The sequence below is a fragment of the Phyllostomus discolor genome, chromosome 8, assembly GCF_004126475.2.
Source record: "Phyllostomus discolor isolate MPI-MPIP mPhyDis1 chromosome 8, mPhyDis1.pri.v3, whole genome shotgun sequence".
NCBI lineage: Eukaryota > Metazoa > Chordata > Mammalia > Chiroptera > Phyllostomidae > Phyllostomus > Phyllostomus discolor.
Window position 1 is genome coordinate 11807018 of NC_040910.2, and position 25306 is coordinate 11832323.

The 25306-nt window shown below is 49.2% G+C and overlaps 1 protein-coding gene across 2 annotated transcripts in view; it reads right to left on the minus strand.

Annotated features, from left to right (window-relative positions):
* Window positions 1-25306, minus strand: part of MAML3 (mastermind like transcriptional coactivator 3) — a 366454-nt gene that overhangs the window by 144052 nt on the left and 197096 nt on the right. For both annotated transcript variants that reach the window (XM_036031830.1, XM_028519393.2), the window contains exon 2: window positions 3177-4709. In XM_036031830.1, the coding sequence (XP_035887723.1) occupies window positions 3177-4709 (1533 nt within the window). The remainder of the gene's footprint in view (window positions 1-3176; window positions 4710-25306) is intronic.

Here is a 25306-nt window from a genome sequence, read left to right on the forward strand (position 1 = left end):
GAAAGGGAAAGACTCAAAACTAATACTGTGTATGAGTAAATGGGAATGGTATCACCTCAATCCAACTGGCAAATTGGAAAAATAAGATTTTTCTTTTAAAGAATTAGCATAGTATAAACTTTTTTCAAATAAGGGATTTCCCTTCCCTAAAAATTATTATTCCCGATGGTGGGAATAACATACATACCAAGTTTCATAGTTGGCCACGTTTTCCAACATACAGGTATGATAGAAAACTTAGTAAACTACAGAGAGGAAAAACAATAATTACTCATGATTTACCAGCCCCAAACACCATTCCTAATATTGTAGCTATTCGGTCTTTTTCTGTTTGTATCAAAGACACGGTCTGGACAGTAACATCCAAGCGCTCGTATGACCTGCTGCCTTCACTCATCCTGCAAGTATCCCCACGTGATCTGTCACCGAGTGCCAAGATGTTTATGTGCCCGGCGTTTCCAAAGTGCTCACTTTGGTTCCAATTCCTTGCTGTTGTAAGTAACACCATGTACATAATCTTTGTACACAAATCTTTGTTCAATTCTCTAATTATAAGGAATACTAGATAAATTGTCAGAAGTAAAATATCTTGATAAGACATTCAAAATTTTGAACTAAGTTCTTTTTGGGTCTTTTCTAGTTTTGGCTCCCTGCTTGTTTTTTTTTTTTTAATATCCAGGATCTCAGTGAATTTCTATTCATGTCTAAGAGAACTGGCATATTCTGCAAATGGCCCAAGTAAGTGAACATCTGTATGAAATAATTATCTTGAAATCAGTGTTCCAGTGTTATTACTTTTGGTGTTTAAATCAGTCATTGAAACTAAGTGTTAATCATAGTCCTTGTGGCCAAAAAAGAATGAAGTGAATATTCCCTAGCAAGAGCAAAACACACACCTGAACGGCACCCATGTATAATTACATTCTATGCCTTCCTGTAATTCGTGACCGTATTCGTGCAACGTACTCACATATAGCGTAATGAACTATGCAATGAGCTATGTAAATAATGCTCTGGAAGCAGACAAAAGCACGGAATAAATGGTATGAATACAGAAAGATATTCACATGTTTATATATATATTTTGAAGCTTGTTTCAAACAGTGGCGAGTTAACGTTTCATTAAAAAGCATGCTTTTGCTTGATGGTTCCTTATCAGGTTACAAAGTGATTATTCTAAAGAGGCCTCACTCAAGAAGGAAGGCTTGTCCGCCCCAAAAGGACCTCATGAGACAGAAGAAACAGAGGATGAACCAGCAGATTTAGGCCAGAAAACCATCACTTTCATTTCTTCACCTGATTGAGCTCTTTCAAAATGTGACCTCTGCAGCTCAGGGATTCAGTTTTGCGTAGCTAGGCAAGCATCAGGACCTGAAATGAGTACCTTTAAAATCCGAGTTCCAGCAAAGACAAGGGCCTCATCCCAAGTTCGCAAATATCAGGAGACACCGGCTCCGTCTGCAGAGCCTGTGGGTTGGAAATTAGTCATCTTTGGTCTGGCTCAGAGGAAATATTGTACTGTGGCTGACGTGAAAACAGCCAATGTAGAAGCACAGTTTGTATTAAGATTAACAAGAGTCCATTCTGACAGCTCGCGATCTCATCACATAAACCTAGGACGCGTTCAGGGCAACAGCAAACACCCCTGTACATTGCCTCCATTTTTGCCTGCTTCACAACTTAATGTGGAAGCGAATGCAGTGTTGCATTTCTCCAGTGGTATATACATTTGTCTAATGAAACCAAGACAAAACAGAAGCCCACATTGCAATGATGTTTTTCTACCAGTGACCAAGTGCAGCTGACATAAACCGAGCTGTATTTTTATTTCTCCAGACAGAATTTCGTTAGAGCTGGCTGGCATGTGCAGACAAGAAACCACTGTGAGGCTCTGGGGTTGGAAGGCTGTGGAGGAGAAGAGCGCAGGCCTGTCTCTGCAGGCCAGCACCCTCCAGCTCTTGGAGCCTCCGTCAACTCTAAGGCGGCTGGGTGGGTGTGGGGGGGGGAGGGGCACACCAGGAGAGAGGAGACGCAACTGCCTACTGATGCAAGATCTGCCTGCATTACTGCTGAAACATCCAACTGCGGACACATATCCAACCACTAGTTGTAACCTGTTTGCACACGAGGGGCCCCTAAAGCAAAGACTTTCCTGCAAAATCTCCAATGGCAATGCAAATGTCGGCACTCTGAGAGGATTAGGCGCACACTGGCAATCTGCAGTGCAGTACAGCGATGGCTCCTGAATTCACCCCTGTGTGGAGAAGGTCAGCAGAACAGTGCATTGCCCCACGCCCCTCTCCTTCGAGGTAGAGAAAGTGTTACACGTTGCAGGAGCTCTGGCTGCTTGCCACAGTGGTCAGGGTGAGGCGAGCGCATGCTTCTCACCAAGAATTCACTCCCCGACTGGCTACCACTCATTTTTACCGTGGATTACCGAGTGCCCTACTATTTACACTAGGATGTCGTGAGGTGGGAAAGAGGAGGCTTTATTTGGATACAGCTCTAAGGCACAGTCCCCGTCAAATTGCCCTGAATCAGAGATGAACAAACTGCAGAGGTCTGACTGTAGTCCCAAGCCACGAGGTTGAAGCAGCTTCTAATTGCCTTAGGTCGGCAACAAGGGTTTAAGTCTTGAGTAGTCCTACAAAATCTGTCCTCCGGTTCGCTTTGAAAATACAAAACCCTCCCCCGCATCGGAACAGCAGGAGCCTAGATTTCCACGCGTCACAATTCCGTAAGCTAGGTGAAGGTTGTTCAGGGCCTTATCAAACTGCTGGAGAGACCCCGAAAGGCTCTGGCCTTCCCACTGGCCCGCGTCTAGGACTGAATGACCCAGGAGATAAGAGCAGCAGGCTCGGCCCCGTGACCTCCACGGCGCAGCCCCCGTCCGAGTGAGAATGTCATGTAATTTTTCATTTCTTATCTACTGCCGGGAACAGGACAAGTTTGATGCCCAGACATTCTAATACAGGAAAGGCAATCAGGCCAACCTTTTCCATCTCTCAGGAAAAAAAGAGGAGCTAAAACCCCCAGCACGGGCAACTACATGACAATGCGTAGGAAGGACTTCCGCAGGTAATTAATTGCACCCTGCTAGTGCTAACGCATCACACCTCGTCGGTCTGAAACACGCCACCAGCACGGCTGCAAGTGGGCGTCGCTCTCACACTTACCTGGCCGTGGGACGGCAGGGCGGCGTAGGCCAGCGGCTGGTTCATCACTCCTTTCTGCTTCATGAGAAGCATGCGTTTCTGGTCCTCACTCAGGTGCGCCCTGGGGGCCTGGAGCTGCGGCGGTGGCTGCTGCGGCGGCGGCTGCGGCGGGGGCTGCTGCTGCATGTACGGCAGCAGCGGGTTTTTGCCGGGATTGGCCATGGGTGGCGTCATCCTCTGACTCAAGTCCGCGCTGAAGTGGGTCAGAGGCTTGGTGTTGCCGTAAGTGAGAAGGTTGTGCTGTTTGCTTAAGGAGTTTGTCCCCAAGTTATTTGGCTGCTGATTGATCATGTTCATGTGATTCTGCGGGAGGTAGTTATTCATTGTCGTCTTCTGCAGGTTGTTTGCCATCGGAGGCACTACTGGGTTTTGGTTGTTAAAGGCTTGGGAGTACATCATGGGGCTATTTGGTTTCTCTGCGGGGAAAGCCGCGCCGTAGGGACTGGACGGAGGCCCCAGCGGGGACCAGCTGGCAGGCTGGTTGGAGTGCTGCTGCTGCTGCTGCTGCTTCTGCATGAGCTTGGCCCGCTGTTGCTGCTGCGCCGCCATCTGCTTGAGCTGCTCCGCCGGAGACAGGTCAGTGCCGGGCACGGCCCCGGGGCCGGACCCCGAGCCAGCCACCGGCACCGCTGCCGCACCGAGGAGATAGCCACTTCCAGGCCGAGGCGGAGCTTGGCCGGGGGTGTGGGCTGGGTTTGGAGTTGGCGGGGACTGGACCGCACAGTTTGCTGGTGAGCCTGCGGGGTTGGGAGCCACGGGAGTGCTGGCGACGGAAGGTAAACTGGTGGCCGCGGAGACGGCGGAAAAGGGAGGGCCGGAGGAAGAGGGCCGTGTCTGGGGAGAGCCCATGGAGACGTGCGTGAAAGGAGAGTGAGAGGGGTCGCTCTTCACGCTCATGCTCTCCTGGGAGAGAGGGGTCTCGGTGGCTGGCTGCGAGAACTCCGGCTCCTTCTTCTCTTCAAAGTCTTCGTTGAACAGGTCCTGTATGTCGTCTTCAGGGACTGTGTTGGCCAGTTCGTCTATTAACTCTTGCCACTCCTGGTCATTCAGGTTAATGTCTGAGAACAGCTTGTTCTGGTTTGAAAGAGATGTTTCTGATGTGTCGATGCAAGTAGGGTCGTCCAGAGGCTCCTGTTTGAGGCCCTTGCTCTGCAAGGTGGCGAAGCCATCTTCCAGGTCACTGCAGCCGTTAACAGGCTGGAGTTTAATCTCCGGGAGTCTGCCATTCTTGCTTAGGTCCTCCAGAAGCCCAGGGGCATGAGTTCCGCTGTTCTGCAAGGGCAGAGAAGGCTTCAGGTCCATTTGGTGGAGAGGGGAAGCTGAAGGCAGTGGCATGTTGTTGGGCAAACTGTTGATGGCTTCCATCCCCGCGGGAACGTCCTTTCGTAGTCGCTTGCTGCTTGGAGAAAAACTCCCATCGCAAGCCCCATTCTGCTGGTCTCCGTTGAGTGGCGAGCGGGCTCCTTCCAACTTCCTTTTCACAGTCTCCTGGAGCTGGAAAAGAGGAAACAAAGAGAAGGCCTGAATCTCCGGCTTGGAGTTTCCTCTTTACACGTTCCAAAATGGACTGCTGTCAACTAACTTTTAAGTGGTGGATAACACCTAGTGAAGAGGTTATAATTCTAATTTCAAAATTGGCCAGGCTTCAATTCAAATTCTATGGGGACACTTTTTTTTAGCCAAAAAGCAGAGCTCACTAGGCTAGGAGACAGGAAACAATCTCCTAAGAGACTGGAGGGTGGGGAAGAATTACCCATTATTATTTTCAAATGAATGCTAAACGTGAGATTGGACCCAAATGTACCACACTTGAGGAAGACGTTAATACTTGAATTTTTGTCACACCTTCATTGAGAACATTAAAGGATTAAATCAACAATATTTTAAAGAGCAATAAAAATACTCTAAGAACAGAAAATTTAACACGTTTACTAAATAGCGTAGACATGAAGATGAATGGTTACCATAGCCCAAACCTTCCTCTGTGCTCTCTTTCACGCCACCTCCTGGCACCCGGTCATGCAGTGGCCCACCCTGTTCTAAGAGCATGCCTCGCCCTGGCTGGCATAGCTCAGTGGATTGAGCGTGGGCTGCGAACCAAAGCATTGCAGGTTCGATTCCCAGTCAGGACATGTGCCTGGGTTGCAGGCCACGGCCCCCAGCAACCACACATTGATGTTTCTCTCTCTCTCTCTTTCTTCCTCCCTTCCCTCTCTAAAAATAAATAAATAGAATCTTAAAAAAAAACTTCCCTTAAAGAAAAAGAGCATGCCTCCCCGGGGTCCCATGAACTCATGCTTCCCTGGACTGCCTCCTTTCTCTCCATCGGCTCTTTCTCAGCCTCTTATGTCCTCTTCTTTCTCCCTCTTAAAGGATGGAATTCTTCATTGTTCAGTCTTAAGCTTCCTTTCCTGCCTACTCCATGCCCTAACCCAGATGGTGTCCTCCATTACAACAGGCCGATGTCCTCATAACAATGTGCCCGGCCCCACCTTCTCTGCTGAGCTCCTGTAACTCCAATGCTCTCTCACTGGGTGTTTCACAGGCACCTAAAACTCAACGTGTGTCAACACTGAGCTGGTGATCTTTCAGGGTCAAACAGGATCCTCACCCGTGTTCCTATCTCAGTACTACTCAGTAACCCAAATCAGAAACCCACGCATTCTCCTTGGACCATCTCGCACTGCCAGTCACCCAGCCCCACGGATGCTGCATCCAGACTGTCACTCTCACATGCCCACTGACCTCCAACCTCACTGTGACTACCCCAGGCTAGGGGCCCAGTGCCTCTCGCTAGACTGTTAAACAGTCTCCTGACTGATCTCCTTGTCTTGGCTCCATTCGTTCATCCATTTACTCTTTCTTCTACTCTTTTATTCATTGTTTTGCTTTCTATCAATCTATTCGTTATATTGCCATGTCTTTTAAATCTATCTATGTACCTATCTACCTATCTATATCTACATCTATCTCTATATATCTAGATCTATCTATATCTATATAGATTAGATATATCGCCCTTCCCGCATATAACCCTGTAACAATTTCCATTGTCTTTAGATTGAAACCCAAACGGACCTGCTCCACCTGGCTCTGGTCATCATTCCAGGCTCGTCTTCCTGCTCCTTGGCTTAGCAGCACCTCCCCAACCTCTGCCCAATGTGTCCTATCAGTGCTCCTGAAACTTCAGTTCCTCAAGCATGCCGGGCTTTTTGCTGCCTCCAGGACTCTGGACATGTTTTCTTCTCTTGGAACACACTTCTTCCCCTCCATCTTCCCCTCCCCGGGTTAATAGCTGCTCATCTTTCAGGTTGTGTCTGAGATTTCACCTACTCTAGGAAATCCCCTCTTGGGTCCCTTTCCTACACTCTCCTTTGAGTCACCTCTACTGGGTCGGATGGGCTGGAATGACTTTTTCCAAGCAATCTCTTCCTCCCCATCATAGCTTCTACCATACTTGGGGGCAATTGCTTAAGCGTCTATTTAGTGCGCTTCTGGAAGGTAGGGACTGCCCCTGACCTGCTTACTGTGTATTGTGGGGTTGCACTTAGTGTTCGAGTTCAGAGCCGTGGTTAATAAATAATGGCGAGCTGAATGAACGATGCCGTAGTGTAATTCAGGGGGGCTCAAAGAGGCGAGCTGAAATCAGAGCAGGAGGCAGCGTCATGGACCTGAAGGAATGCCTGACTTGGAGATTCTACATTCCCAGTGATGAGCTCTCTTAGCCTGGAGTGTGTATGTCCACTTCACTGGACTCATTTCAGAAGTCAAGTTAAGCCCCAGCTGGTGTGACTCAGTGGCTTGGAGCATTGCCCTGTAAACCGAAAGGCCGTGGGTTTGATTCCTGGTAGGGGCACATGCCTAGGGTTGTGGGTTTGGTCCTCAGTTGTGGTGTATACCAGGCAACTCATGGATGTTTCTCCTGCACATCAGTGTTTCTCTCCATTTGTCCCCCCTCCCTTCCCCCTCTCTAAAAATCAATAAAAACAAATAAATAAAGAAGCCACGTTAAGAAAAGTCTTGCTAACTCTATGAATTTATAAACCATAAACCTCATCCATCTGCCCCTTTCCTTTCTGCCAGAAAAGGGCAGCGTGGGGGACTTCTGGTGAAAGAATGGGCAGAAACTGCGTGCAGGGAAAGCGCTCCCTGAATGACACAGGGAGGACTAGGCTGGGTCAGCAGGGGCTTTAGTGGCATCACGGGCCTGAGGGGGAGGGGCGGAGAAGCAGGGCTCCTCTGGCCCTGCCCTTGGCACTCACAGGTGAACTTGACCAGGCTCAAGAGGAGCCCCACGTGAAATCAAACCCGCCTGGAGATGGCGTGGGGCTTCTAACAAGTGCCACTTTCTTGCCAAGCAATCTCTTGGCGTCACCTGGCTCTTGGTCACCTTTCTCATATGTAGAGAAACCCACGGTAAAAATAAACAGAAAGGGTCCTTGGGTAAAAATCCAGTCCAGCCCTCATTCCTAAGTCCTATGTTTCCAGTCACAACACCAAACCCTGTCTGCAGACACTTGGTCAAAGCCCCAGAACTATTAAAAACAAAGCTTGAGTTGGGACACACTGGAATTTAACTTCAAAGAAGATAATGGTTCAATCCATCCTGTTAGGTAGGCCTTGTTACAAAATTACCTTATTTATTGAACAAACTAGAGACTGTGGTTCTGATGACAGCTATGGCAGGAACCTGAACATAGCTCCAACACACAGGGGCAAGTTCAACTATCATTGCTCCAAGGCCTAAAGGAAATAAGACCTGGGGCCCTGGGCACCTCCTGAAGCAATGTGAACCTGAAAAAGACAAGCGCTTGTCTTAAACATGAACCTGACCTCCTTTTAGAAAGTTCAGGTGCGTGATTCTGCTCTGGAGCCACGAAATGGATGGGCCGGGTGGAGAAAGTGAAGACAAATGCTGTTTATTCCTCTGGGAGGCAGTAGTGGCCATGGCCATGGAGGCAGAGTGGGCCTCGCTGGCTGAGGCAGTGATACAGACACGGCAGCACTGGCCCTGGAGTCAGAGCACCTGGGTTCAAATCCCAGACCCCCACTTAAGAGTGGGAGCATATAAACGTTGTCTGGTACGTACTCAATGTTGGCCGTGCTGCCCGCCGCTGGTGCCCACCGTGATGCCGGGGCCGTCAGGCAGCGAGGTACACGAAGGCAGGGACTCCTCCGTTTTGCTCACGACCCAGCCCCGGCAGATCACAGCGAGCACTCGGTGAATAACGTGTTCAATGAATGAACACTGGAAACTTACATAACCTCTCCTGAGCCTTGGTTACTCCATCTGCAAAATGGGTTAGTAACATCTAGCCCACAGAGTTAGTCTGAGGCTGAGCTTGAACAATACGGAAACCACACTTAGTTTCATGCCTCGCATCTGGTAAGCACCCAGCAAGCCTTCGCCAATTCGCCGTGACTGTATTTTGCCATGTATAACGTGCACTTTCTTGCCCACATTCTCGAGGGAAAAGAAGGATGCTCGTTGTGTATGGGTATAATGATCACATACCACGGCTTTAGTAATGGGTATAATAATCCTGTGGATAATGTGCACAAAAACGTGGGGGCGCAGGACACCAGGCAAATATGGTACCATCTTTAACATTCAGGGGAGCTAATAGTTGCAACTGCGACTGAGAGAGGTTGCTTTCCGGGTCTCCACAACACAAAGAGGTGGAATGATAGGATTTCTGTTCGCTAGCCCACAAAACCCTAATGTTTTCCAAGCATCTGGTGAACCTTTTAAAATGTGAACGGCAAAAATCAAATTTGCAATTCAAGCCCAAGTCCAAGTGCTAATGCATGCATGCCCTAGATTATAAAACAGCGCCGGATTGTCGAGGTTCCCATCAAATAGATTTCCAGCCTGCGACCTGAATGGAGCTGCTGAGAATTTCTTTTTCCTTCAGGGCCTGAAGCTCTCTCCTGCTGGCCCCTTTAACCCACATCTTGACATATATTTCACGCACCAGCATTTAGGAATATAAGAGGGACCTCATTAAAGACACCGAAGCTGTGTTATGGTTTTCGTTTTGTTTAGTTGTGTCCGAAAGAGCAGCGCGATCTTACATCGTATCGTCTGTCGCGCCACCTCCTGCTGTATGGAAAGGTGGTCTGAGAGTCTTAGTGTCTCCCAATGTTCCCCTGGAGGCAGGAAGACAGCGGGCAGGGAGAGAGAGCACCTGCGGCTCGAGGAGGCTGAACAACTCCCCTGTGCGCTGCTCAGTGGCCATGAGAACAGCCGACCACGTGGGAGACGCCCTTGTGAGCCCCCGCCCCTCCGGGACTCAAGGCCCAGTCTTCACCCCAAACAGCTCGCTTTAGGAAGTCCCTGGCCACTCTGCCTTACAAGGCTGGAAGCCTCTAAGTATGACTCACGCCCCCCTCCCCGCCAGAAGAATCACAGAAACTCTTACTGAGCACCAGTCTCCTTGCTCCTGGGTTACTCTTATTCTAAGTGTTTTCTCCTATTAGGGACACGGCAGTGTCAGGAGCCGAAGTACATCCAACGCCAGCGACACCATGGGCCACGATCGTGTGCCAGTTACTCAGAGGAAACAACTCCTCCTGTGTACTGGCTCCCGCACGCGTCTCTGGTCTACGGTGTGGCTCAGTGGCTTGTGTTTCTGTGAAACTGGTGGTGTGTGTGTGTGTGTGTGTGTGTGTGAGTGAGAGGGGGGCGGGGAGAGAGAGAAAGAGAGAAAGTTGAGAGGGGTGACATGGTACCCAGACCAGCAGGAATAAGAAGAGCTATGCCTCTAAAGTTATAGAGCCTTTCCACATGGGGCTGCATTTAGTCCTCAGAGCAAACCGTTGGGTCGGATGGTTCTGCAGGGCAAAGGGCAGCATTCTGGAGGAGGTGGGCTGGGGAGGGGGGATGGCATCCATGGCAAGGAGGGACAGGACTAAGATGACCAGGCCCCTGCTGACCGGCGCTGAGGGGGTGCTCATTCCCATCAGATTCTCAGGGGTCACCTAGGCCAGTATGTCCATGAAGAAGAGATTCTTCCTGCCTTTCGACTTTTAGCAGTGCTAGTAAGTTAAAATGCAAACAAACAAAACACCCTCCTCTCCCCGCAAAGAAACCCACACCTCTTATTGCCTTGTCCCTGAGTTTCACGAAGTTGGGCAAGATGACGGGGCTCAGGAGTAAAGGTGATGATAGGACTACTGACGGGAGACTTCGGGGTGAACCATCAGATTCCTTGTCTTCTGCTCCTAGTGATTCCAAGAGACAGGTTTTTCTGTAACCCTGGTGGATTCCGCAGCCCACACTGCACCCTCAGCCAAGACCGCGAGGCACGGGCGTGCCCTCCTCTGGGGCGCAGGCCCAGTGCTAATCGTGATAACGCGCTCTCAGACTGAGGCATTACCAGCCTAGCTTCCGCCCTCCCCCCACCACCCACACCCAATGAAACCTCCAGAACTATCTGTTCTAATCATCAATGAATTTTAATTCTCATTTTCCACCCCCGATGCTGCTGATCTGGTTCAGACGCACACGTCTCTCATGGTTTCTGCAGCTGCTACCGAGTAGTCCCCCTGCCTCAATCTTGTCTGCCCACCGACCCATTCTCTGCATCCTGGACTGATTTTCTCAATGAATGTGAGCCTGGTACGTTCGTTCGCCCCTTTGCCTCTCTTCGGGAGCTGTCCAATGTCTCAGCATCGGCGAAGTCTGGCACAGCGGCTCCGCACAACCTGGTCTGCTGACCGCTCCGGGCTTAGCGATCACTCCCTCCAGCACTGGTCGGCTCTCACCCTCAGATGCACTGAATTACCTGCCACTCTCAGCACATACGGAGTTTGTTCTCGGTCTCTCTCTCTGGGCCTTTGCATATGTTATCACTCTTATCCAAGTTCTTCATCTGGCCAACTCTACTGGTCTCTCACGAGTCAGCTTAGACATTACCTTCCCTACGGTGTCTCACGACAGCCCCTCCCCACAACTCCTGGTGTCGGAGACCCTCACGTGCTCCCAAGTCATCCTAAGGCGCGTGGTGCTACAGCCGACTTCCTTTTCCTTCGTGGGATTGGACTGTATGAACGGATGCATGCTGTAAAGACCTTACATGACCACACTGAGTTTAAGTAACTTATCCCCAAAGCAGGCACTTGAAAGTGTTGACCTGTACAATGTTTTAAAGACAACCGAGTAAATGTACTATTTTAGTTATTTTAAAATGCAGGAAATGGCTTGTGGGCTGTTGCCTCCTTAATATTTTTGGACATTAAGGATTTGGGAAAACTGTGTAGGGAACAAGTAGAGAAAGTATGAGAGAAGGAGGGAAAGGAAGGCTGAAATTGAAACCCAGAGACCTTACGTGACATTCCTAGGGTGACATGTTTTCACACTTAGGTGAACTCAGAATGCTGGCTACTTTCATAGTTGAATTTTACATGTCCATACAAAGGTTTCCAGTGGTTTTCATCCACCCAAACTCCCGCTCCACCCACCAACTCTTAGACACACAACTACCAATATTTCCTGAGACTTGAAGAAGAACTGGAACCTCAGTTTGCAGATGCTGTGACCAACTTCGAGACTCAGAGAGAACGTTTTTGTCATTTTGATCTGCTCTGGTCAAACCAGAAGATGTTTCACTGCATCATTTTTCCTGTGGACGTGCTCTCCACACCCCGTCAGCAGGTAAGCAGCACAGGGACACGCAGGGAAAATTGACTTGCCTATTTAACGTTTTTGATGAGTGACCCAGAATGTGCGTGTGGTAGATATCTTAGGAGAATATGAACAGTGTGCAAAACATTTTCAGAACTGCCTCCTAAGAGTTAAGCTCCCTTAGAAAAGATGTTTTGAGGTTCATGTAGAGGTGAATTTTCTAGACCATGGATTGTCCGACCTTAAAGTGCCCTGGCCTGCAGTCAGAGCTCAGATTTCTTAGTCCCACTCCCACAGTTTTGGATTCAATAGGCTAAGGTGGGGACCACATCAGGACACACGTAAAAGGCACAAGTATGTAAAGAAATGTTTTGGATTTGGTCCAGGATCTCCCGTGTTTAGACATGCTGATCTACACTAATAATTCTGTTGGAGTTCTGACATTCTGAGTTGTTGGTGTGATTTAGTTAAAAAATTTTAAAAATGTGTTTATTCATTTTAGGAGGAGAGAGAGGGGAGAGAAAGAGAGAGAGAGAGAGAGATCGATCAGTTGCCTCCCACAGGTGTCCCGACCCGGGATCAAACCTACGAGCTGGGAGTCAAACCCCCAAAGTTACGGTGCACAGGACGCTCCTCCAGCCAACCGAGCCACACCAGCCAGGGCTGGTTGGACCCTTTTTAAAAAAGTGCGTATACACACACGGACCAGATGTCGATATGAAATGCTTCTGAGTTGACTGGTGACATTCTGGGACAGCTCATCAACCAGACTAAGACTCAATGCTCCACACGCACATACGTCAAGCCTCTGAGGACCTGGAATTCTGCGGAAGCTTGCTGGGTTTCTACAGCAAGTTTCGTGACAGTGCTTCTTTTCCATATTTCAGGTTTCCCTGAGCACAGGAATAGCCTAGACTGTTTTCTCTTTCCATGCTACATACTTGCCTCCCTTCCAGGCTGTGTGCTGCGTGCTGGGTGCCGAGGGGCAGACTCATGGCCAAGAGCAAAGACGACACCGGAAAGTGAACCCATGTCGGACGTGTAGTGGCAGAAGCTGAGTATGTTTGCTTGAAGATCTACGTGAAGGATAAAGCGACACCGACAGAAAAGGACAGACCTATCACAGCACCCAAGGTCTCCCTCGTCAGCCTCGTACAACGCTAACATTGCGTCACAGAGGAAAGAACGTAACCACGCAATAAAACCCATAGGAATAAACACACTCACACGTGACACACTATTTCCCTGAGAACCAAGGGTTTAACACCTGTACTGCGGACCCTCCCAGAACACAGCTTCTCTGGACCTGGTCAGTGGGCAGTGTGGGTCACTGGCCGGGATGTCTGTCAGCTCAAGCCGTGAAAAGTCTCTACTTTGTAATGCTCCAGGAAGAAAAAGATCATCTTAAAGAGACCTTGCTTCTGAGTGGGTGTCTGAAACCTCAGCTACACAGGCCCAAGGGAATGCCGGGGCACCGTTGAGCCCCCAGCCCAAGGGCCGGGGACCACTCAGGAGACATTCTGGAAGACGCTGAGGTTATTTTTAGAAATGACCATGATCCTTTCCCTTTCTGCTAAGAGGCAGATTTAATCCTCTCTTCCCAAGTAGTCTTAGGAATACACAAGTGCTGGGAACGTGGGTGCTCACCCAACTCCAGCTGGGAGGGGCCAGAGTAAGGTCCCCTTTAAAAGCCTTTTAAATCTTTTTGGGTGGGGCTGAATTTTTAGGTGCACTTTGATCCTTTCGAGACTCGAAATGTATAATCAGTGCCAGCCAAATGCAACACAGCATGTTGAGAATGCATCCCAAAACATCAGCAGTGGCCCCGGATTCTTTTATTCTTGGAGGTGCGGGTTGGAACGGGCGGGTCCCAAGGCCTCCGCCAGTGTCCGTATTTCCAGATGCACCGACAGTCACGCGGGCCTGTGGCTTTCTCGGAGCTGAATGAATACAACATATTTTCACCATCAGTCCCACGAATCCTGTGGACTCTTGGTATCTGACATTCTAAAGTTTTTACAAGCTCCGCCCACATAGTTCAAATTGGTGCTTCAACAAAACGATGAACTCCTCATTAAAACTGAGACTGTTATTTCTGCAAATGCAAAGCTAGTATGATTTCCAGAGCTCACATAGCTCTCAGTAGAAAGTGTTAAGCTTCTAAGTTTTTGTCAGAGAACCTGATAGACTGCTTACTAAATATTTCAGGATATTAGTGTCATTTAATAGTCTAATTGCTGAGAACTTACCATGTACCAGGCATCAAGCTAAATGCTTTTCATATATTATTACCCTGAGTAACTCTCACAATAGCCCAGAGGGGTCACTGGGCTCAGCGAAGACAGCCGTTTGTCCCAGGGCACAGAGCAGAGCTCTGCCTCGCTCTGCCCGCCTCTCAAATCCGTGTTCTCACCCACTCTGCTGTTCTGCACCTGCGGCCCCTGTTCTGATCAAACGAGAGCAAACCTGGCTCAGAAATGATGGGAAAGTGTTTTCGACACCTGTGCTGAAACAGGCTGGGGACGATGTGTGCAAGTCTTTGCGTCAGATCTGCCTGATTCAGAGACGAGCGTGCTCCTCGATGAGGGAGGAGGCTACCGTGCAAATTTAGCGTGTGTTTGAGAAAGGGTGATAGCTGCAGCCCCACACACCTGGGGAGGGGGCAGCCGCGTGCATCCCAGGGGCAGCCTGCTGCACCCGGTAGCTTCCTGCACTGCTGGAGTTGTCATTGGACTTGAACCTCAGAACCCTGAACTAGACTGCTGTGTCTTTTCAAATACATGAACACACACACACACACACACACACTCCACGCAGTCATTTTTAAGGACAAGAAACAATTTCCTTAGGAATATCTCTTACTAGAAGTCATGCATACATTATCTATTCAAACATGCCTGTAGCGTGACCTTGTATTACAACCTGGAATTCCTAATGGGATTTTATTTAGAGCCGCAAAGAAATGACGGTGAAGGGGGCTGGTGAGGAAGAAGGAAAAACCGTAGGGAGGAAGAGGGCAAATGAGAAGATCACATCTTATCTGCATCATTCACAGCTGGAGCTGCGCACCAGCACCGCACACCAAAGAACAGGCATGTTCGAATGAAGCGTGAGGTTTCGATTTGTTTATTTTCTGGGAGGAGGGAGGCAGGAAGAAGAAACACTTCAGGGCGGCTGAGTACTTTTCTCTCCCTCGGGTAGGAATCAAGCATATTTTAATTTCACTGTTTACTCAAAACGGCCCTTGTTTTCAACGGAGACATTCTTGTTTTTGTTTGGAGCCCCTTGCAGGAGTGCCCCCCTGGCCCTGGGGCGCTGCACCAGCTCAGGGGAGGCAGACAGCCCCGGGTGCCCAGACCTCACACGGCTTCCGAATAAAACCCCAACACGTGTCGATCCCCCTTTGGCAAACAGCAGCATTGAAATAAGATCTCCGAGTCTGTAAAAAGCCCCTTGTTTCCCTCAAAGAGGTCGGACATTGCTCTTCCTTGTGAGTTGTAGTTTGCATAAAGAAAAGCTAAGAGCTCCCTCCTGGTAAAGAATCTCTCTCTCTCTCTCTCACGCACATGTGCACACATACCATCTTAGTGAGTGCACAAACAGGACCTAGAATAACGTATTTGTGGAAGGTGTCTGACTCCCAAATCTCCATTGCACCCTAGTGTGGTTTTACTCCAGAGCCGGAAGCTCAGGGACTTGCCTTCAGTCACCAACAAGGGGACCGCCATCGCTCCCAGGTCTTTAGAGTAGCCGTGCTCACAAATAGGAGGCAAGGCAGAACTAGAGGGTTTTGCTCCCCGGGAGGAATCACCGGCGGGTGAAGTACACGTGCACACGGGGCACATTCTCACGTTCAGACAAACACGGTGTGATTAACCAGCTCTGGAAATATTCAACCGGGCAGCGGTGCGCACAGCGCCGTGCACTCCATCCGTAACCAGCAGGGCTCGGGAGGCGGTCGCCGAGTGCTCATCTGCGGGGAGACGCTGCTCGGCTCCATCCCAACGGCTGAAATCCATTTTTCAGAAGAAATGAGACCAAGGTACTGTTGTTATAGCAACAGCCAGAGTCACTTACACAGTCTCTTTGCAACAATCTCACTCTCAATTCTGTGGGCAGTGATTTCAATTATGTATGGGGCGTGACCAAGACTGAGCCCAGGTGGCCCCTGTCCCAGCCAGCTGATGGAGTGGAAGTCTAAATCGTCCACGTACGATCGGAACTTGACAGAGAAGACCTGACCGTGTTCCACAGCGTTTGCCCAGTCCTGGAAGTTGGTGAGCAGTGACAATATCTCCATCTCTCAGGTGGGAGCTGGACAGGTGACCACTGAATTTCTTAAGGTTAACCAAAGACACACGTCCTGACCACTCCAGAATGGGCATTTCCAGTGAGGATGTTAATGCTGGCAGTCACCATATACCGTGAAGTGTTTTCTCATGATTTTAGCCCCGTAGGCCTTAATTCTCGGCGGTGTGGGATCCCTGCCCTGACAGCGCACTGCAACTCCTGGAAACAGCAGTCAGCTCCGAACACCCCTTTCTTGGTGGGGATGCACATTTAGTCCTGAACCTCTGTGGCAAAGAGCTCTCCAGAGGAGCCAGCAACATAGTTGTCCACTTTCACCCCAGGCACGTGTCCAGCCACTACAGCACTCTCGACTAACGTTACAGGCTCACTCGTATCCCCAAACTCCCATGTCGAAGCTCTAGCCCCCGCTACTTCAGAATGAGGCTATATTTGGAGACGGGCTCTTTAAAGAGGGGAATAAAGTAAAATGAGGTCGTTAAGGGGTGGGCCCGAATCCAATCCGACTGGTGTCCTTCCAAGAAGAGGAGATTAGGACGCAGACATGCCCAGAAAGAAGACCGTGTGAGGACACAGGGAGAAGACAGCCGTCTACAAGCCAAGGACAATGGTCTCAGAATAAACCAGCCCTGCTGACACCTTGCTCTGGGCCTTCTCGTCTCCAGGGCTGTGAGCCAACACGTATCTGTTGTTTAAACCCCGCAGCCCGTGCTCTGCTTTGTTACGGCAGCCCCCGCAAATGCACACAACTGACAACCTGGCTGAAACGTGTCTCTGCCCTCTCGGTGTCTTACACGGGCGAGGTCTCACTCCATAGTTGTTCTACAGAAGGCCCCGCACACGTGTGCTCATGCTTTGATTCAGCTGACAGAACACCCACTGCGGGCCGGGCTCCCTGTCAGGCACCAAGGACGCGCTAGTGAATACGGTTTGGTCTCTGACCTCGAGAGCTCGGGGAGTGGAGGGGGAAGCGGCAGGCGGGCTCTGCCAAGGGCACTCGGGCTGGGGGAAGCACCCCGGAGAGGAATGTCACAGTCCAGAGGAGGGGGTGCCTCCGGGAGGGACTGGCAGGTAAACTGAGGCTTCTTTTCACAGTGAGGTGAAGACACCAGAGAAGGAAAGTGTGGCTTCTCGAGCCAGAGTGCAAGGGGGCAACGTCAAGAAATGGGTTTGGAGAAGGAAGCGCCGCGTGGGTCTGGAGGGGCTTGTCTGCCATGTGGGGAAGCCTGGACTTCACCCAGAGGCTCCGGGAGGCGGGGCGGGAAGAGCAGCCACTTGCAACGCTGACTTCTGATTTGACAGTGACAGAAAGTGGGTGCAGAAGGTAAACGATTTGAGGCGGTCTGCACTGGTCTGCTCAGGCTGCCGTAGCCAAGTACAGCAGACCGGGGGGCTCAGACAACAGACCTTCACGTTCTCACGGTTTCAAAAGCTGGAAGTCCAAGACTGAAGTGTCTGCAGGTTTGGTTTCTCCCGAGGCCTCTCTCCTCGGCTGGCAGAGGGCCGCCCTCCGTCTGTGCCCTCCCACGGCCTCTCCTCTGTGTGCATGCAACCCTCATGTTTTTACGTGTGTCCAATTTCTCCTCCTCCAAGGGCACCAGTCAGAGCAGACGAAGGCCCACCCTAACATCCTCATTTCAACCTAACCATCTCTTAAGACATCCCACCCCCAAATACAGCCATGTTCTGAGGTACTGGGGGTTAGGGCTTCAGCACAGACATTTTGGGGGAGGGTGCGACTTGGCCCATATCATGATCTAATGTCATTCCTGCATGGCTGATTCAGCAACTGTCTAGAGCCATCCTTAACGTATAAATCCATACAACACAGACTTGGTCTTGAGGCAAGTAGCTCAACAATTGCTATTTGGTCCAGAGCTCAACACTGTCTTTTAAAAAAAGTGTTTGACTCCCAACTTTAATCCCAAATTCAAAACACACTACCAGCAAAGGGGAGTCGTTGGAGACGACGCTAACAAAACTCAGAGCAGGCAGAAGTAGCCTGTCGTGATTTAGGAGGCTCTGAATAATGACTATCTGTTCCCTGAGGCTTAGTATATGTTACTTTACATTGATAATCCACCTGACCTCAGAGAGACGTGCAGAGAGTCTCGGGCCGCAATGCAATTCAGACAACGCCCGAGGAACGATAGTCAGGATTTCCTGCTCCAGTCTCGAGCCCCCTGCCCCCTGCAGTAAATCACTCTGCTGGTCGCAGGCTCAGAGTTTGTCCACTTTCTGCTCAAACTGTGCTGCGCCATAGACGTGCTGCAACAGAGCAGAGTCCGGAGTGTGCATTTCAGTGGTTTTATCTTTCTCTCCTAGCCATCCAGGTATTATTTATGCAGTTTCCATGATAATGCTATAGTTAAGTTTGCATAGTATTTTCTGTAACTACCTGTTTTTGCATGGTTATGAATTTCTAAAACTCCCCTGAGACAGAATTTTTTTTCACCTTTGTCTCCATGTTGAAGTAAAAAAAAAATTTTTTTTATTTGTAAAAACAAATGATGACTTTAGGGATGTTTTTGAAGTTATGTGCATGTAAAAGACAGGAGGATTTTTTTTTTACTGCAGTAAACATTTGGTTACCTTTTTTCCAATCATACACCACCAATCAAAAGGGAGGTGACGAGAAAGCCATGGCGCGTGATCCACGTCCCCGCCCGCGCACGGCCCTCACCGCCCCATGTCCCTCAGCGAGGCTGGCACTCACGTGCTCGTCAGGGTTTAAAAATACCCTGAGTGTGCACAACAGAAAATGTCAGCAACTCGAAAAGCAAAAAATATGCATGGGGCGTTGTCCAGATCTCTCTAATGCACAGCAACTAAACAAACTTAATTAAGTGATCAGGCCGCAGTTACGTAACCTCTCTGGACCCCGTTTCCTCAGTTACAAAGCGCCAGGACGGGGCTGCCCGATTTCCAAAGTTTGTTCCAGTCCTAACAGATTCTTTCTTTGGGCTCTGGATTCCAATCGATGACTCCCTTTCCAAACCACCCTGGAAGGCACTATGAAGCCAGATGGACAGCTGAACTTGGCGGGCCGTGACTGAGGAACTGAGACCCTCATTTTAGTCCGAGAGCAAGAATTCATTACACGCTTCCGCAAAGGTTTCTTGGCTTTAGTGAGTTTGAAAGAAAAATTACACTTAAATCGTAATCACGAGTGTCTTCAAAACACAGAAACCCACATGTGTAAATTACGTGGTTCATTTAAGAGAATTTTTTTTAACTTTATGGGGCTCTACGTGGTGTCAGGTGCTGAGCTGGCCGCAGGGGGTGTGAAAAACGCACAATTTCACCTTGCCAGGCGTCTGTGGGAAAATGTTCCCATGTGCATGGCGCTTGTCAGACGGAGAAAACAGTGATGCTTCCGTTCTGGCGACTTCAATTGGGCGGACTCGACAAACGCATGCAATGGTATGTGGCTCTTCTCCACCTCCGCCACGAAGGATTTTGATTAAACGGTCTTAAATTACTTGAACAGCCTGAATGGGCTAGTTTGGGTAATTAGAGACGGGACCAGGTCTCCAGCACGAGCTGCGCACCTCTTCGGGGAGTTCATTACCGCATGTCTGACCTGGCAGACGCCGAGGGGCGTGGCCTACTCCTGGGCTCAGCGTCAGCGGCCCTGGGTCCTGGAATCGCTTCTCCGGTGACCAGCCATGTGTTCCGTGACAGTCAGCTGACTTTCTCCAGCACCGTGTCTGCCTGGACCAGATAACTTCTAAAATCCCTTGGAGATCTAACAGCCTAGAGTTTTATGGCCTCTCTAGGTTAATTTAGCTATCATTGGAAGATAAACCAACTGGAATTTTAAGTTTCCTCTTACCCTTGTGATTCTTTTTAAAAATATGTAGGTAATTTCTAAATTTGAAAGAATGAAAACGTTTGTGTCTGTTGCTGTTCCTATGTATTTTGTCATAAAACCTGATTAATCCAGTCCCTGCTAATTTTGTATTTAGCTGTAACTTGGCTGAGGGCCAACCTGATATTTATCCTTATGTACAAAAAAGAGCTTACTATGTAAAAGAACAGGTATAATAAAGACTCTAAGGAGAATGCTCAACCTACTTAAGACAGAAATAGATCTCAAGAATTCAAGGACTCAAGAGACTCAAATTTAAATAAACAATTGATACAAGTATTATGAATTCTTCTCATATATTAATTAAAGTAGTTCCCTAAGGATGTTTATTTTCAAACAGTTTGATAGCCTACTTCGAATTGCAGTTGTTACTTTTAAATGTATTACATGTACTACGTATTTACTACTAGACTTCAGTTCGGATTTTTCTCAATTCAGGCAGCTGTTTGCTCACATTAGTTTAAATTACGGAGAGTCTATTGTATTCATAAACTCTTCATCTAAATGGCAGGAATGATGACTATAAAATTCGTCTTAGGTTTGTTGGAACTCTGCAGCTTAACTTCTAGTCTGAGATTCGTAGGGAATGAACATGGAATGATTAATGTCCATTACTGATTTCTTACAGCTGTAACTTATCAGAATATGTATACTCTAATACTGTACCCATGGTAATTATCTCATTACTATGAAGTGTCACAGAAATGCATTATGCGAAGTACAAGTTGAATCACATTTAGCAATTTCTTTTTATGTTTGAAAGCCAGAAGCTCAGTGTTCTCTAACAGTGGGGCTCTGCGTGGGAGCTGGGGGCTCAGCATGGGAGTAGGGGGCTCAGTGTGGGAATGGGGGGCTCAGTGTGGGAGTAGGGAGACTCAGCATGGAGTGGGGGCTCTGTGTTGGGAGTGGGGGGTCTGCATGGGAGTAGGGGGGCTCAGCGTGGGAGTGGGGGGCTCTGAGTGGGAGGCTCAGCGTGGGAGTGGGAGGCTCAGTGTGGGAGTGGGGGGCTCTGTGTGGGAATGGGGGCTCTGCATGGAAATAGGGGGCTCTGTGTGGGAGTAGGGGGCTCAGCATGGGAATAGGGGGGCTCTGTGTGGGAGTGGGGGCCTCTGTGTGGGAGTGGGGGGCTCAGCGTGGGAGTAAGGGGCTCAGCATGGGAGTGGGAGGCTCAGTGTGGGCGTGGGGGGCTCAGCATGGGAGTGGGGGGCTCTGCACGGCCATCATGCCCTGGAATGGGAATTTCCCGGCAGAAGAATCACCACCTCTGTGACTCTGGTCACTCTTTTAAACTTTTCTGCTCCTCGATTCTTAATTTGAAAATGGGCATATTCATGTGTGACCCCTACTGTACCTCATGGAAAGGAGTAAGCAGATTAAGTCTATAAAACAGGTGGTCGCCAGGAGGAAAGGCATTAAGGAAATTACTCAGCCTACTGCCGTGGTGACTTCTCCAACTGCATGAATATTTAATGAGCAGGTACACACAATACTTGTCATTTCTGGGGAGGTTTTCATGCAAGCACCTCAACATCGCTTAAAGAAATGCATGGCAACAATTACTAGAGATCCGGGAAGCATCAGCTCATTGGCCAGCCAGAGTAGAGACCCAGCAGCTTAGTTTTGAACATCACGGTGTTCAGGAGTAGTGGAATATCCCATCAACCCGAAGACAAGACTTCAGGAATACGGTGGCGTTATCTGAGAGTCTTCCAGACACACATACGAGACGTCCTAACTCAGGAAGTGCAAAAAGCCCCTAAGGAAGTGAGCACGTACCCGGAGAGGGGCCCTGTTCATTGGAAGAGAGAAGCCAGCAACGGGACAAAGAAAGAGTATCCGTGAGAGATCAAAATGAAACACCTTCAAGAAAGCAGGACAAAGCAAAGAGGAATCACTTGTCAGATTTCTAGTGTCCGCTTGGAACTGAGAACTGAGACCACTGGGCGAGAATCGGAGTGGCTCACTGGGGACCCACGAGGGGGTCCTCTAGGACCTCCAGCAGCATCGGTCCCACCTGGCCAGGCCCTGGGCACCCTGAGTGCTGAGAAGGGCCCGGAGTCTGTGTTAGGGGGCTCCCACAGGGAGAATCCTTGTTAAAAAGCAGTGCCGTCTGTTCCCCACACAACTTCCTGAGATGAGTAAAATGTTCTCTGTCTCCTCTGTCCAACCCATGAGCCTCTAGATGTGGCGGCTAGTGCTCCCGGGAAACTGACTTTTGCATTGCATTAATTATCATTACATTTAAAATAGCTACATGCAACTAGCGGCTACGCTATCGGACAGCAAGGCTCTAGAATACTGCTGTCAAGGAATGCCAGGTTTTGGGTCAGTAACAGAAGCAAGTGGTGAGGACAGGAGATGCCGGGTGTGTGATGCTTCCGTATGAAGTCTGGTTTGGAAAACAGCAGGGAAAAGGGCATCGTAGCGTGAGCATTAGGAGGCGAAGCAAAGGTTTCCCCAGGAGAGGAAGTTCTGAGTGGGTCTGGAGGGTAAGGGGAGTCGGCAGCAGGAGAGGTGGACACGAGGGAAGGAAGGAAGGAAGGAAGGACAAAAGAAAAATCATGTTGGAAATGTCTAATTGTGGTAAAAACTTGTAACATAAAATTTACCATCTCAACCACTGTAAGTGTCCAGTTCAATGGGATTAAGTTCGATCACACTGCCGTACAATCACCTCCACCATCCGTCTCCCGAGCTCCTGTCATCCTGCAAGACTAAAACTCTACGTTCATTAAACAGTAACTCCTTACTCCTCCCTCCCCTTAGGCTCTGGCACCCAGCATTCTGCTTTCTGTCTCTGTGACTTTAACTACGTCTAGGTACCTGATATAAGTGGGATCATATAGTATTTGTCTTTGTATGGCCAGAATATTTCATTGAGCATAATGTCCTCGAGCTTCATACACGATACAGTGTGTGTCAGGATTTCCTCCCTTTTCAAGGCTGAACAATGTTCTGTTACACGTGGATGACATTCCCCCGTCCAGAGACATTTGGGTCGTTTCCACCTCTTGGCTCTGGTGGGAAGTGCTGCTGTGGACCTGAATTCACAAATCTTTGAGACCCAGCTTTCAATTCCTTTGGGCAGATACCCAGAGGTAGAATAACTGGATCACAAGGTAGTTGCATTTTTAATTTTTTGAGGAACCTCCATACTAGTGGCCGCACCCTTTTCCATTGCCATGGAGATACTGTTTTTGAGACTACGAAGAATGGCACATCGAAGCCACTGAAATAATGAGTTATAGGCAGGTGTGGGGGAGAGGTATGTGAAGATGGGAAGTGCATGTGTGTGTGTGCATGTGTGCATGTGCGTGTGCAGGAAATAAGACAGTTTGGCTCCAGCAGTTTCCATTTTCTCACTAACGGCAACGCAAGGACCTAAGCTCCCAGGAAAAACCCTGCTGAGGAGGAAAGACCAAGGGCTGGGGCGAGAAGTGAAAGACGGTTTTGTAGAGTTGGTCCGTTACATGAGGAGGACTGGGGCGCTTCCTGAGGGCTCAGAAACAGAGGCCTCGCCCCTGCCACAGGACCGAACTGCAGTCCTACAAAGAAGGTGTGTTGGAGCGGTCCTACCCCCAGGACCTCGGAATGTGACTTTATTTGGAAGTAGGGTCACTGCAGACATTAGTTCAGATGAAGTCACAGATCAGTAGAGCTGGCTCCTACCCCGACAAGAGTGTATCACCCTTGTAGGAAGATGGCCGTGTGAAGATGTGGAGACACACAGGTAATGATGGAGGCAGAGATTGGAGTAATGCAGCTATAAGCCAAGGAGCGCCAAAGAACTGCAGGGAGAGGTGAGGAAGGGGTCCCTCCGGAGTCTGAGGACATGGCCTTGGTGACACCTTGATTTTGGATTTCTAGCCTCCAGGATCATGAGACATTGAATTGCTGGTGTTTCAAGTCGCCGTGTTTGTGATACTTTGTTACAGGCGCTCTAGGAACTAATACAGCTGCAGAGCATGAATCTGCCACGGGCCAAGGTCATCCCATGCCAAGGACAAAATGAGTATTTCTGAATTACCATGCGTCCCACCTGTGAGCAGTATGCTTTCCGACATACTGTGATAATACAGATGCTCCTAGACTTATGATAGGGCTGTGTCTCCATTAACCCATTCTAAGTTGAAAGTATTGTAAGCCCAAAATGCATTTAATAAACCTGACCTTCTGAAGGAACATCTTAGCTTAGCCTGGCCTGCCTTAATGTGCTCAGAGCACTTGCACTGGCCTATGGCTGGGCAAAATCACCCAGCTGCCGCTGTCCAGCATCACAAGAAAGCATTGTACCAGGTACTGCTAGCCTGGGAAAAGATCAATATTCAAAATTCGAAATACAGTTTCTATTGAATGCTCATTGCTTCTGCACCATCGCCAAGTCAAAAAAACCAGTAATTTAGACTGTCGTTCAGCTGGGGATGTCTGTCCAGAATTGACAAGTCAGTGTAAGTCATACGAATGTTTGGAATCACGGTCCTTACTGAAGGTTTTCTTTCTGGCTATCACAGGCACAAACAGGGCAGCAGGTGAACACAGTAAACTGTGCTTCTAAGAACCAGGAGAGGAAACGACTTCTCAGCATCTTGGGACAGGGGCATGAGGAGTAGGTGCGGCCAAGCACCGCCTTAGCCCCTCCGCCAGGGCCTGCAAGTCCTTCGGAATTTTGTTTCACCCACATCTGGCCCTGAATTTTTTTTCTGGGTTAGACGCCTGAGTGTGGCTCTTGGTTCCCCTGTAAGAGTCAAAGACTTTTCTAAGTTTTAAAATGTCTACGTTTGTCTGCTTTTGCTGATGTTTATCTTTGTCCTAAGTGCCAGGGGTTTGGGGAAAAGAGTAACACAATTATTTTCCTACTTTTACACTTGAGTTCTACGGTGGAAAGTCAGCGTTAAGGTGATGGGTGCCGATTGAGCCACTGGGGGAAAAGCTGTCTGGTCAGGGATCCTGGGTGAGTCTTTCCCAGAGGAGGGCCCAGGGCTCAGGTGGTCAGCACTGACATTGTCCGAGGTGCAGGGCAGGGTCAAAACCCTTCAGATGGCTCAGCCGGAGGCGCTGGCTGGCGTACCTCGGAAGCGAGCTCCGCTACGGCTGACACAGAAGTGACGTGGGCAACGTGGTTAGGCAGAGCGACCTTGAGCATCTGCCGAGTCACAATGCAAGTGATAAAGACAAACACCAAGTCTGTCCTTTGCTGCCTCAGCCCTTCTCCCTTTAAAACATACCTTTTGCTCATGTTAGAATTCACCTACATCCTACTCAAGGAGCAGGGAAGGGCACTGAGCT